The sequence below is a fragment of the Schistocerca serialis genome, chromosome 12 (assembly GCF_023864345.2).
Source record: "Schistocerca serialis cubense isolate TAMUIC-IGC-003099 chromosome 12, iqSchSeri2.2, whole genome shotgun sequence".
NCBI lineage: Eukaryota > Metazoa > Arthropoda > Insecta > Orthoptera > Acrididae > Schistocerca > Schistocerca serialis.
In genome coordinates, this window is record NC_064649.1 from 122,711,155 (window position 1) to 122,725,812 (window position 14,658).

The 14,658-nt window shown below is 42.3% G+C and overlaps 1 protein-coding gene across 1 annotated transcript in view; it reads right to left on the reverse strand.

Moving 5' to 3' along the window:
* Nucleotides 1–14,658, reverse strand: part of LOC126427989 (aminopeptidase N-like) — a 126,880-nt gene that overhangs the window by 37,513 nt on the left and 74,709 nt on the right. The window contains exon 8 of the mRNA XM_050089874.1: nt 5,504–5,686. Coding sequence (XP_049945831.1) covers nt 5,504–5,686 — 183 coding nt within the window. The remainder of the gene's footprint in view (nt 1–5,503; nt 5,687–14,658) is intronic.

Sequence of the window (14,658 nt, forward strand, 5' to 3'; positions counted from 1 at the left end):
GTGGTTGTTCTGGGTACTGATTTCTCAGGGTATATGCAACCAAATTGGGTGAAAATGTAATCACATGTCAGTTCTAGTATAATATATTTGTCCAATGAATACCCGTTTATCATCTGTATTTCTTCTTGGTGTAGCAATTTGAATGGCCAGTAGTGTATGTGTCACCATCACAAGTCATTATTCTCTGCTGAGCATCATGAGGCCATGAACCGAGTGTCTCCATTCTGGATGGTTACCAGCTTTCCTTAGAGCCTGCTGAGGAGGTACACCAGAAATCTTGTTGATTTTATCTATTCATCTGCTTCCTCCTCTTCCCGCCGGTCTCTTGCCCTCGATCCTCCCTTCCGTGGTTATTTTCTCTATGGTCAAACAACTGGAGAATGTTTCAGCTGACATGAGAAGAAAGGTGCCTGAACGTATTGAGCTGCTAAATAATAGACACATTTGTTCTTCATTCGGTTCATTTTATGCACAGCATCCTGCACCAGCACCAATCTCCAAAAGCATCGATGCGCATTTTGTCTCTGGCTTTAAGGGCCCGTGTCTCACAGCCATAAAAGAAGATGGAAAACTTGAGTGTTTCAACAAGCCGTACCTTTGTGGTTTTCCTTATTGCTCTGTTCTGGCACATCTTGGTGAGCTTCTTCATAGTCACTTACCCTAGCGTGATCCATTTTCTTATGTCATCTTCAAAACTTCCCACGTCACAGATGGTTGACCCAAGATAGATGAAAGAAAGCATGACTCCCAGTCCCTTTAATTGACCTGTGAGTTCAACCTGTATTCCTCGATCAATAATCACATATTTGTTCTTCTTTCGGTTCATTTTATGCATAGCATCCTGCACCAGCACCAATGTTCAGATGCGTCAATGCGCTTTTTGTCTCTGGCTTTAAGGGCCCGTGTCTCACAACCATAAAAGAAGATGGAAAACTTGAGTGTTTCAACAAGCCGTACCTTTGTGGTGTTCCTTATTGCTCTGTTCTGGCACATCTTGGTGAGCTTCTTCATAGCCACTTACCCTAGCGTGATCCATTTTTTTATGTCATCTTCAAAACTTCCCACATCACAGATGGTTGACCCAAGATAGATGAAAGAAAGCATGACTCCCAGTCCCTTTAATTGACCTGTGAGTTCAACCTGTATTCCTCGATCAATGATCGTGAGTTTTGACTTACTGAGATTGAGATCCAATCCATATGATAGACAGATGTCCTTTACGTTTGTGAAGAGCTCAGTAAGGTCACCTTTGCTGCTCGGGAAAAGCACAGTGTCATAAGCAAATTGGAAGCTGTTAATAATTCTAGCACCATTTGAGATGCCTTTAGTTCAACCATCAAGAGCATTCCTCATGTCACGTCCTGCGTAGATGTTGTACGGTTGGCGGGATAGATCACAACCCTGTCTGACACCTTTTGATATACTGAAGAAATCAGACTGCCAGCACGTGTCTTCACAGCTGTGGGGTGAGTATTGTATAGAGTTCCAATCAGTGCTGCCAACTGTGGTGGTTCACCGAACTCTGCAAGTATCTGCCACAACTTTTGCCAGACAACACAGTAAAAAGATTTCCTATAGTCAAGGAAGCAGATGAAGACTGGAACACAGAACTCTCGCAATTTCTCGGTTAGTTTGTCGTATGTTGAGAATCAGTTAGTGAGTTCCTCTTTCTTAACAAAGCCTCCTTGTTCTGTGGATATGTGAGGCTGAGTTTACACTGAAGAGCCTAAGAAATTGGTACACCTGCCTAATATTGTGTAGGGCCCCGCAAGCACGCAGAAATGCAGCAATACGACATGGCATGGACTCGACTAATGTCTGAGGTAGTGCTGGAGGAAACTGACATCATGAATCCTGCAGGTTATTAACCAATCCGTAAGCGTACGAGGTTGTGGAGATCTCTCCTGAACAGCACTTTGCAACGCATCCCCGATATGCTCAATAATGTTCATGTCTGGGGAGTTTGGTGGGCAGCGGGAGTGTTAAAGCTTAGAAGAGTGTTCCTGGAGCCTCTGTAGCAATTATGGACGTGTTGAGTGTCACATTGTCCTGCTGGAATTGTCCATATCTGTAGGAATGCACAATGAACATGAATTGATTGCAAGTGATCAGACAGGATGCTTACGTACGTGTCACCTGCCACAATCGTATCTAGATGTGTCAGGGGTCCCACATCGCTCCAACTGCACACACCCCACACCAATACAGAGCCTCCACCAGCAAGAACAGTCCCCTGCTGACATGTATGGTACATGGTTCAAATGGCTCTAAGCACCACATCTGAGGTCTTCAGTCCCCTGGAACTACTTAACCCTAACTAACCTAAGGACACCACACACGTCCATGCCCGAGGCAGGATTCGGACGTGCGACCGTAGCGGTCGCGAGGTTCCAGACTGAAGCGCCTAGAACCGCTCGGCCACCACGAGTGGCGCATGGTACAAGAATTCATGAGGGTGCCTCCACACCCGTACACGTCCCCAGGCTCGATATTATATGGAACAAGACTCGTCCGACTAGGCAACATGTTTCCAGTCATCAACAGTCCAATGTCGGTGTTGACGGGCCCAGGCGAGGCGTAAAGCTTTGTGTCGTACAGTCATCGAGGGTACACGAGTGGGCCTCCGGCTCCTAAAGCCCATATCGATGATGTTTTGTTGAATGGTTCGCACGCTGACACTTGTTGACGGCGCAGCACTGAAATCTGCAGCAATTTTGCAAAAGGGTTGCACTCTTGTTACACTGAACGATTTTCTTCAGTCGTCGTTGCTCCCGCTCTTGCGGGATCTTTTTTTGGCCGCAGCGATGTCGGAGATTAAATGTTTTACCAGATTGCTGATTCACAGCACACTCGTAAAATGGTCATACGGGAAAATCCCCACTTCATCGCTACCTCGGAGATGCCGTGTTCCATCACTCGTGCGACGACTGTAACACCACGTTCAAATTCACTTAAATCTTGATAACCTGCCATTGCAGCAGCAGTAACCGACCTAATAACTGTGCCAGACACTCATTGTCTTATATAAGCATTGCCAACCGCAGAGCCGTATTCTGTCTCTTTGCATATCTCTGTATTTGAATAAGCATGCCTATTCCAGTTTCTTTGGTGTTTCAGTGTATATGGCCTTAAACACTGGTTCAAGATGTAGAGCAAAATTTTGCTTGCATGGGATACGATACGTATATATCAAAATTATTTCTCAAATCTTTTGTTCAACCGACACATTCCACAGCATAACATTTATCATCAATATAATCTGTGAAACAAGAAAATAACTAGGTAACTAACTAACATTGGTGTTCGTCAAGGTGATTTCTTATGGTTCAAAGTGTATCAAGAAAAAGAGATTGGACTAAAAGATTGCGATGTATTAAAGTCACGAGCAGGCTGCAAAACATTTCCTGAGGAATGTTTTAGTTCCTGCTGGTGCCAGAGTTAGCCGTGACATCATGTATATATGTATGTGGCCCATTGATAGTGACCGGGCCAAATATCTCACGAAATAAGCATCAAACGAAAAAACTGCAAAGAACGAAACTCGTCTAGCTTGGAAGGGGAAACCAGATGGCGCTATGGTTGGCCGCTAGATGGCGCTGCCATAGGTCAAACGGATATGAACCACGTTTTTTTTTTAAATAGGAACCCCCATTTTTATTACATATTCATATAGTACGTAAAGAAATATAAATGTTTTGTTGGGCCACTTTTTTCGCTTTGTGATAGGTGGCGCTGTAATAGTCACAAGCGTATAAGTACGTGGCATCACGTAACATTCCGCTAGTGCGGACGGTATTTGCTTCGTGATACATTACCCGTGTTAAAATGGACCGTTTACCAATTGCGGAAAAGGTCGATATCGTGTTGATGTATGGCTATTGTGATCAAAATGCCCAACGGACGTGTGCTATGTATGCTGCTCGGTATCCTGGAAGACATCATCCAAGTGTCCGGACCGTTCGCCGGATAGTTACGTTATTTAAGGATACAGGAAGTGTTCAGCGACATGTGAAACGTCAGTGACAACCTGCAACAAATAATGAAGCCCAAGTAGGTGTTTTAGCTGCTGTCGCGGCTAATCCGCACATCAGCAGCAGACAAATTGCGCGAGAATCGGGAATCTCAAAAACATCGGTGTTGAGAATGCTACATCAACATCGTTTGCACCCGTACCATATTTCTGTGCACCAGGAATTGCATGGCGACGACTTTGTAAGTCGTGTACAGTTCTACCACTAGGCACAAGAGAAATTACGGGACGATGACAGATTTTTTGCACGCGTTCTATTTAGCGACGAACCGTCATTCACCAACAGCGGTAACGTAAACCGACATAATATCACTATTGGGCAACGGAAAATCCACGATGGCTGTGACAAGTGGAACATCAGCAACCTTGTCGGGTTAATGGATGGTGCGGCATTATGGACGCAAGATAATTGCCCTCCATGTTGTCGATGGCAATCTAAATGGTGCAATGTATGCTGATTTCCTACATAATGTTCTATCGATATTACTACAAGATGTTTCACTGCATGACAGAATGGCGATGTACTTCCAACATGATGGATGTCCGGCACATAGCGGTTGAAGCGGTACTGAATAGCATATTTCACGATAGGTGGATCGGTAGTCGAAGCACCATACCATGGCCTGCACGTTCACCGGATCTGACGTCCACGGATTTCTTTCTGTGGGGAAAGTTGAAGAATATTCGCTATCGTGATCCACCGACAACGCCTGACAACATGCGTCAGCGCATTGTCAATGCATGTGCGAACATTACGGAAGGCGAACTACTCGCTGTTGAGAGGAATGTCGTTACACGTATTGCCAAATGCATTGAGGTTGACGGATATCATTTTGAGCTTTTAGTGCATTAATATGGTATTTACAGGTAATCACCCTGTAAGAGCATGCGTTCTCAGGAATGATAAGTTCACAAAGGTACATGTATCACATTGGAACAGTCGAAATAAAATGTTCAAACTTACCTACGTTCTGTATTTTAATTTAAAAAACCTACCTGTTACCAACTGTTCGTCTAAAATTGTGAGCCATATGTTTGTGACTATTACAGCGCCATCTATCACAAAGCGAAAAAAGTGGTCCAACTAAAACATTCATATTCCTTTACGTACTACACGAATATGTAATAAAAAATGGGGGGTTCCTATTTTAAAAAACGCAGTTGATATCCGTTTGACCTATGGTAGCGCCATTTAGCGGGCCAACGATAGCGCCATCTGGTTTCCCCCTTGAAGCTATATGAGTTTCGTTCTTTGTAGTTTTTTCGTTTGATGCTTATTTCTTGAGATATTTGGCCCGATCACGATCAATGGACCACCCTGTTAAAGATTGACAGTAGGCAGTTGTGATGGCAGGCTCTATGGGATTGAACAAATGCCATTAAACAGAAAAAAAGGTTTTGGGAAAGGTTTTAGCTTGTTTCATGTGGCGTCAGATCAGTCTGTGTACAGTGGTCAGAGCATCTTCTTCTTACCTGTGGACTGTTGCCTCGTGGGTGATGCAGCCGAAAGCATTCAGGAGGGTGTTCTTCTCATTGGGGGCGGTCACACTGTCTGTGAAGCGTGCCCACAGCGTGCTGAATGTCTCCCCTATGGCACTGCTGGTAGTCGATGCCAGGCCTTCACAGTAGACAACCGACCGCCGATCAGCACTGACGCTGCAATGACAGGAGTAACATACAATCAGCACGGGGATACAGAATCCAAGCATGACATCAAAATACAGTAAGATATGTAAGGGAATTTTAAGCTTTGTTCCAATGCTTGCAGGAAATAATAATGAATTCAAGAGGGTCCAACTACTTGCGAGAACACAAATTTTTATTTTGTTTAATCCTCAAACACATTTCACCTTTAGGCCATGAATCATCAGTGTGTTTTCTCTTTTATTGTTTCTGGAATATATACTTACAAATTTTATGTGGGTTAGAAATATATTGCCATCAGCTTTTGTTGTTTTTTAGATTACATAGGCCTATGTACTTTCTTTTTTAAAAAAAATTATGTCTGTATGAATTCAGCATGTCATTTACAACACAGAGATGTCAGGGCAATTTTTGAATTGAATTTTTGTTTAGAATATAACATTCAGACTATTTATTTTTGCTTCATCTTCCACACTGTTTTATTTCTTACTATATTTTACCTACCTCAACTACACAAAGAAATATACAATCATACTGACAGCACAGTCGTTAGTGCGTAACTGCAGCTTATTCTGACGAAAGCAAGACAATATAAACACGTACTGTATGCATGAAAATGATATATTTCCATTATTGCCTGTTCTTCTTATGATAGCTACTTTCCTCGATATGTAACAACTTCGTACCAGTATGGTATCCACTGATTCACACATTCTCTCTCTTCACTCTCCTCTTACTACATGAATGTTACTGTAAATGTAATTACTTTTGCTTCAAAAACGAATGTGTTGAAATTCTTGCCATTTATGTTTCAGATGTGGCATCAATTGTGGGCTACAGCTCCATACTGAAACCCCCCTGAAATCTTTGCTGTCTTAAAAGACTGGTCTGTATTATAGCCCAAGGTCTAGGTAAGGTTGGAAGGTAACAATTTGGTTGAGAGTTGACGAAGCCAACGAAAGTGAAAGCAGCAAATCTGGTGGTGGTAACAATTTGACCAATAGCGAATACTGCTATTTACGTCCGCGCCGTATTGAAAAATGCAAGGAGGGTCCATTGTGGAACATTTACCCAATTATGGAACTGGTTTCTTATGTGTTGGGATAGTTTTATGCGTTTTATTATCACATCCGTGTGTTTATACCTTCAGTTAAAGTTGTGATGGCTTATTCTTTACTTTATATCGTATAGGTTCACGTTCCACACAAGTTTCCTACGTTCCACATACAATGATTTGACTAAAATTGTAGTGAAGAAAACTTCACATTGTTGAGTAGATGTACAATAACTTTATTCGAAATGTCAGGCCTTTTGCTGTTTACTAGCCATTTTTTGTTCGTAAAATAAAAAGAGATTCTTGAGTATCTTAAGATTACGAGAGAAGTAAACTGTCCTGTAATGTACCGTTTCATACTTCTCAAGAGGCATAGAAAAGACAAATGTGGTGTCTTCTTCTTGTTGTTGCTGCAATTTCTTGCGCTACATACGCTTCCGTTTGAAAGAAAACTATTCTGCAAACTATATAAACAATTTTGATTGGCATTCACTTTCACAACATCCCACAGAACTTTACGTACAACTTGCTGCCCCACTTGGCGCGCTGTTAAGGCCGGTTCCCACTAGGGCTGCCGCGCGTCAAAACCGCGCGTCAGCGGCGTGGTTGCCATGGAAACGGCGTCAGCGGCACGCCGCGGCGGGCTCTGCGTCGCGGTTTGACCATGTCGAACCGCTTCCGCTGCCGCGTGCCGCGCTCCAGGTGCGCGCCGCCAATCACAGAACGCGCTGAGCGTGACGTCAGGAACGGAACCCCTGGCCACACGAACTTTCGCCGAACCGCTGGCGCGGACGCGGCGGCAGCAATGAAATACTTATCATCCGATTCCAAGGAAACTATTCGGCAGAAAAATTTGATTCTTGGGTATGTTACAGCCTGATATCTTCTCTCGATAAAGGACGGAATTTATTTTCGTTATTCGTTGTGGTTACTTGCTGTATCGCATTTACGTAAACCTTTACACGAAATTTTAATGAGTGTGCAGAGGTAAAAACGCATTGCGTGGACTTTGCGTACAGTTCATTTTAGGTAATACATTATTGTGTATGAAATTTAGTCAACATATCGAAATTGTTTTTAAAGCTGAGAGCAGATCGATAGCTATCACCGTTCTCGAGATATTGGATGATATGTCGGCGGACGGGCTGTGCGGTGACCGCGCGCGGGTCGCTCGCGACGCGACCGGTACTTCGTCCTGCTCGTCGTAAACCATGTGGTTGTATCAACCGCAAATTTCGTAAACGGTTCAAGAAATCGAAACGTGTTTTTTTGCAAACGATAACTTGTGAAAAGTCATGTATTTCGTCGCATGATAAATATCCTAAATCTGTTTATCTACCGAGATATGAAAGTAACTACAGTTTTTCAGAAGGGATAGATGAATTTTTTTAAACAGCATTTAATAGAATGTGGAATGAGAAGTTAAACCGAAACTAATTTGCTGGTATGTCATAAGATGTAATTTACTAAATATCTACAGCTATTGATTATTCCCTTTGGTAAGTAAGAAACTTTTTTTTCTTTATCCAGTGTACTTCACTGATTGAAGACGCGTTTCGCCTTTTACTTTAAGGCACCTTCGGTGGAATCTAGAATGATTCAGTTTTGTTTTGATATGTGATACATGCAGATTATAAAACAGTTCACATCTTTTTTTACGTGAATGACTGATTACTTACAGTGAACCGAGTTTTTGGCGGACAGGCGGACATATACGTTTCCCTTCACCTGGTCACATGCTGGAGGTTGAACTAAAACTTAGATTATGGAACATAAGCACATTTTCATGTTCGCTCTGTTTTTTTCTGTCACTAGCAGTAGACGTTTTACCGAAAACTCTGATTTGAAGTCGTAACTACAGTGTGTTCACCTCATGTCCCTTCCTGTCTGGTTTGTTTATGTACATGTTGCCATCCTGCAGAATTATATGCTGAAAACTAATGTTTGTTTATTTTTGTTCTCCTTATATCTGTATGTGCGTGTGGCTAGTCAGTGATAGTTATAGAAAGTTGAAAGTGAATCCAGTAGTTGTCAGACAGTGGTTGAAAGATTTGGTGTTCAGCTGATTTCAGTTTTGGTTTAAATGTTTTGTGGAGGAGTGCATGGAAGAGTAAATTCACTGCTTACATTAATAGATAAAATAGTAGAATAGCATTTCAACAGATGATTATTATCAGAATACTATCACCCAACCCCTTTGTCCTCACTCTTTGACGCCTCATAATATGTCCTGTCAACTTACCCCTGTTGTAGTCAAAGTTGTGCCGTAATTTCCTCTTCCTCCTCTATTTAATTCCGTACCTCTTCATTAGTTACACGATCCTCATATCTAATCTTCAGCATTCTTATTGATCACCACGTTTTGAAGCGTCCATTGTCTTCGTGACAGAACTGTTCATCGTCCACGTTTCACTTACATACAAGGCTGCAGTCCACACAAATACCTTTGTAAAATAGTATCCAACCATTATAATTTATGTTCGATGTGAACAAATTTTCTTTTTCAGAACGCTTTCTTGCTATTGACAGTCTTCATTTTATGTCATCTCTACTTCTACCTTCTCAATTACTGCTTCCCTTTCAAGTCATTGAAGTCTTAGAAATGCAGTTTGGTTTCTGTACAAGTTGTAGATAATCTTGTGGTCCTGTGTTTTATCGCTGACATCTCCAGAGCTTCAAAGAATGTTTTCATTTAGATTGTCAAAACCTTTCTCTAAACATGCAAATGCTATAAACACAGTTTCGCAGTTCTTCAGTGTGTCTACTTATCTAAGTGGTAGGATCAGTATTGCTTTGCGTGTTCAGACATTTCACAGGAATCTAACATTGTGCTTATGTTAGTTTGCACAACCCCTCCCACTCTCCTACCTACATATTCCTTCCACTTTCTAGCCTTCTCTTATTTGCTTAGTTCTGGCTTGCCAAATGAGTTCTTGACAGTTGCTTCTCCTTTGAGGAAAGTTTTCTTTGTTCTTTCTCATTTTCATTCCCCTATGTTTTCCAAGTGCAAAATCGCGTTGCAATTTTGGACTTTCTGTCGACGTCATGTTTAGACATTTCTGTTTCCCATGGTCTACTTTATTTGCTGCATTTTTATAATTTTCCCTCTTGTCAAATTTAATATATCACGTTTTATCTAACGATTTCTACTGTACCTTCTTCCCGTTAACATACTCTGCTGCATTCACCACTTCTTCTCTCAAAGATATCCATTCGTATTCTAGCGGATTCCTTCCTCTGTTTCAGTCAGTCGTTGCATTACGGTAAATAAGATTATCGAATAACTGTGGTTCTTGACTTATTCAAGTTCCATTTCCTTAATTTGCTATCGTTTACTGTATTTTTGGTTGTAAACTGCAGATCGTAACCAATAAAGTATTGTAGGTTTGCGTCTGCACAGGGAAAATGTCTTCTAATTTAAAATCTGGTTTCGAAAACTTTGTTCCAAATATGTATTATTCTTTCATGAGTGTTAAGCAAGGTGCCGGCGATGATTACATTATGCTCTGTGCGAAATTCTACCAGGTGGCTTCCACTTTCATCCCTTTGTGTTCTTACTGTTTTCCTGTACCTGCTACCGTATCAAATTTTAAATTTTTGTCTCGCTTAACTATCTGAATAATCTCTTTTGTCGTACATTGATTGTTTCAATGTGTTTATGGTGAAATGAGAAAACATGAATAATGAAATATGTGAAAGAGTACATTCTACAGAAAATGAAAATTTGGTATGTCTTCACCCAACTTCGTCTTTCCTTCTTGTAGGTGTAAGATATAGTTAATCAAACGCACCGGGCGTTTCAGTGGGTCCCGCCCCGTACCTCAGTAGCTGTCCGTCATTGGCTACCGCTAGCGTCTGCCGCTTCCAGATGGGAACGCCAATTCCGCGAGCCGCCGCGTCAAAGCGGGAAACGCTTGCCGCCGCCGTTGCCGCACGCCGCGCTGCCGCGCTCTAGTGGGAACCGGCCTTTATCGCAACGGGTAAGAAATACGAGGCAGGAGGCCGCGACTTACACTACATTTACATGTGACAATCGCCCGAAAAACGAAAACCGAATTTCGGAAACTACACTACTGGCCATTAAAATTGCTACACCAAGAAGAAATGCAGATGTTAAGCGGGTATTCATTGGATAAATATATTATACCAGAACTGACCTGTGATTACATTTTCACTCAATTTGGGAGCATAATCCTGAGAAATCAGTACCCAGAACAACCACCTCTGGCCGTAATAACGGCCTCGATACGCCTCGGCATTGAGTCAAACAGAGCTCGGATGGCGTGTACAGGTACAGCTGCCCATGCAGCTTCAACACGATACCACAGTTCATTGAGAGTAGTGACTGGCGTATTGTGACGAGCCAGTTGCTTGGCCACCATTGACCAGACGTTTTCAGTTGGCGAGAGATCTGGAGAATGTGCTGGCCAGGGCAGCAGTCGAACATTTTCTGTATCCAGAATGGCCCGTACAGGACCTGCAACATGCGGTCGTGCATTATCCTGCTGAAATGTAGGGTTTCGCAGGGATCGAATAAAGGGTAGAGTCACGGATTGTAACACATCTGAAATGTAACGTCCACTGTTCAAATGACGTCAATGCGAACAAGAAGTGACCGAGACGTGTAACCAATGGGACCCCATACCATCACGCCGGGTGATACGCCAGTATGGCGTTGACGAATACACGCTTCCAATGTGCGTTCACCGCGAAGTCGCCAAACACGAAAGCGACCGATATGATGTTGTAAACTGAACCTGGATTCATCCTTAAAAAAAGACATTTTGCCATTCGCGCACCCAGGTTCGTCGTTGAGTACACCATCGCCGTCGCTTCTGTCTGTGATGCAGCGTCAAGGGTAACCGCAGCCGTGGTCTCCGAGCTGATAGTCCGTGCTGCTGCAAACGTCGTCGAACTGTTTGTACAGACGGTTGTTGTCTTGCAAACGTCCCAATCTGTTGACTCAGGGATCGAGACGTGGCTGCACGATCTGTTACAGCGATGCCGAGAAGATGCCTGTCATCTCGACTGCTACTTATACGAGGCGGTTGGGATCCAGGTTGGCGTTCCGTATTACCCTCGTGAACCCACCGATTCCATACTCTGCTAACAGTCATTGGATGTCGAACAACGCGAGCAGCAATGTCGCGATACGATAAACCACAATCGCGATAGGCTACAATTCGATCTTTATCAAAGTCGGAAACGTGATGGTACGTGTTTCTCCTCCTTACACGAGGCATCACAACATCGTTTCACCAGGCGATGCCGGTCAACTGCTGTTTGTGTATGAGAAATTGGTTGGAAACTTTCCTCATGTCAGCACGTTGTAGGTATCGCCACCGGCGCCAACCTTGTGTGAATGCTGTGAAAAGCTAATCATTTGCATATCAGAGCATCTTCTTCCTGTCGGTTAAATTTCGCGTCTGTAGCTCGTCATCTTCGTGGTGTAGCAATTTTAATGGCCAGTAGTGTATTTTTTACTGTCGTGTTTTCATGTTAAAGTCTGAAGCGGATTTGCCAGTAGAGTTAAAGCTGGAAAGCAGCTGTTCCAGTTTCTGACTCAGTCAACACAGTCGTTATTTCTCTTCGCGTAAATGTTACAGGTAGATCGCTTCATGCTCAGTCTGATATTTCAGCTCCTCCTTCACTGGACAGTCAGTCCATATTAGCCGAATATTCTGAAAGCAAGACGTAACTTGCCAACCCAAGCACATTTCAAAACCAGTTGCGTTTAAATGGAAGCAAAAATCGATTGTGGAATTGGAAAACCTGCAACTATAAGTAAATTTCCAGAATCGATTTTGGAGTGTGTGTGTGTGTGTATTGGAGGGCACGTGGAGGATAAAAATCGTAGAGTGAGACCAAGAGATGAATACACTAAGCAGATTCAGAAGGATGTAGGTTGCAGTAGGTACTGGGAGATGAAGAAGCTTGCACAGGATAGAGTAGCATGGAGAGCTGCATCAAACCAGTCTCAGGACTGAAGACAACAACAACAACAACAACAACATGACCACCCGCAAGCGGTATTGGGAAATTGGTTTACGAAAGCCGGTTTTGGAAGCCAATGTAAATGAGGTGTTGTACTTTCTGTTAGTACCTGAAATTATTATTCTATTTGTTTCATGCTTAGCTTTACCCTTTGACCAGTATAGCCCTTTTATAGTTTGTAAATGTCAAGCTGTCAAAACAAAAAGACAGCATTTGTGAACGAAAACAAAGAGAAACGAATTTAAAGACGCCGTAATTCCCAAGAATGTCTGCCTATCGAAGGTGCAGGCTTCAAACGATAGATATCAAACGTGCGATTTTAAATCGATCACGCGACTGAGGGAGGCGGTATTTATGATAAATTACTTGTGAGTTACTACGATTTGTGAATTGCTACGAAAACATACACGTTTTATGTCGGTAGTGAGTTGGGATGTCTGGTGTCGTAATCGTTTCTTCGGCTGATTGTCTAACTTGGAAGAATCTAGTTCCATGCTTATGTAATGTAGAGAATAATTTGAATTTTTGTCGGAAATATGGACTAATGCCGGATGACGAAAGGAGAGAGTGTGTAGATTCCATTGAGGGTAAGTCTGTAAAAATTTTCAAGAAGAGTTGTGATAGTTAAATACCTTCACAATTTCACTGTGGAAACTGTAATAAAAGAACGACTATCAGGAAAAATACATGGTTTGACTGTAAGTACGCTGTTTAGGTTTTTATGTTGGTATCTATCTGTTGGTAACTGTCAGTTTAATAAGTCACAGCTGCAAAATACTAACGTGAATTCTTTACAGACGAATGAAAAAACTGGTAGAAGCGGACCTCGGGGAAGATCAGTTTGGATTCCGTAGAAATGTTGGAACACGTGAGGCAATACTAACCTTACGACTTATCTTAGAAGAAAGATTAAGAAAAGGCAAACCTACGTTTCTAGCATTTGTAGACTTAGAGAAAGCTTTTGACAATGTTAACTGGAATACTCTCTTTCAAATTCTGAAGGTGGCAGGGGTAAAATACAGGGAGCGAAAGGCTATTTACAATTTGTACAGGAACCAGATGGCAGTTATAAGAGTCGAGGGGTATGAAAGGGAAGCAGTGGTTGGGAAAGGAGTGAGACAGGGTTGTAGCCTCTCCCCGATGTTATTCAATCTGTATATTGAGCAAGCAGTAAAGGAAACAAAAGAAAAATTCGGAGTAGGTATTAAAATTCATGGACAAGAAGTAAAAACTTTGAGGTTCGCCGATGACATTGTAATTCTGTCAGAGACAGCAAAGGACTTGGAAGAGCAGTTGAACGGAATGGACAGTGTCTTGAAAGAAGGATATAAGATGAACATCAACAAAAGCAAAACGAGGATAATTGAATTTAGTCAAATTAAATCGGGTAATGCTGAGGGGATTAGATTAGGAAATGAGACACTTAAAGTAGTAAAGGAGTTTTGCTATTTAGGGAGTAAAATAACTGATGATGGTCGAAGTGGAGAGGATATAAAATGTAGACTGGCAATGGCAAGGAAATCGTTTCTGAAAAAGAGAAATTTGTTAACATCGAGTATAGATTTAAGTGTCAGGAAGTCGTTTCTGAAGGTATTTGTATGGAGTGTAGCCATGTATGGAAGTGAAACATGGACGATAACCAGTTTGGACAGGAAGAGAATAGAAGCTTTCGAAATGTGGTGCTACAGAAGAATGCTGAAGATAAAGTGGGTAGATCACGTAACTAATGAGGAGGTATTGAATAGGATTGGGGAGAAGAGAAGTTTGTGGCACAACTTGACTAGAAGAAGGGATCGGTTGGTAGGACATGTTTTGAGGCATCAAGGGATCGCAAATTTAGCATTGGAGGGCAGCGTGGAGGGTAAAAATCGTAGAGGGAGAGCAAGAGATGAATAGTCCTACACTAAGCAGATTCAGAAGGATGTAGGTTGCAGTA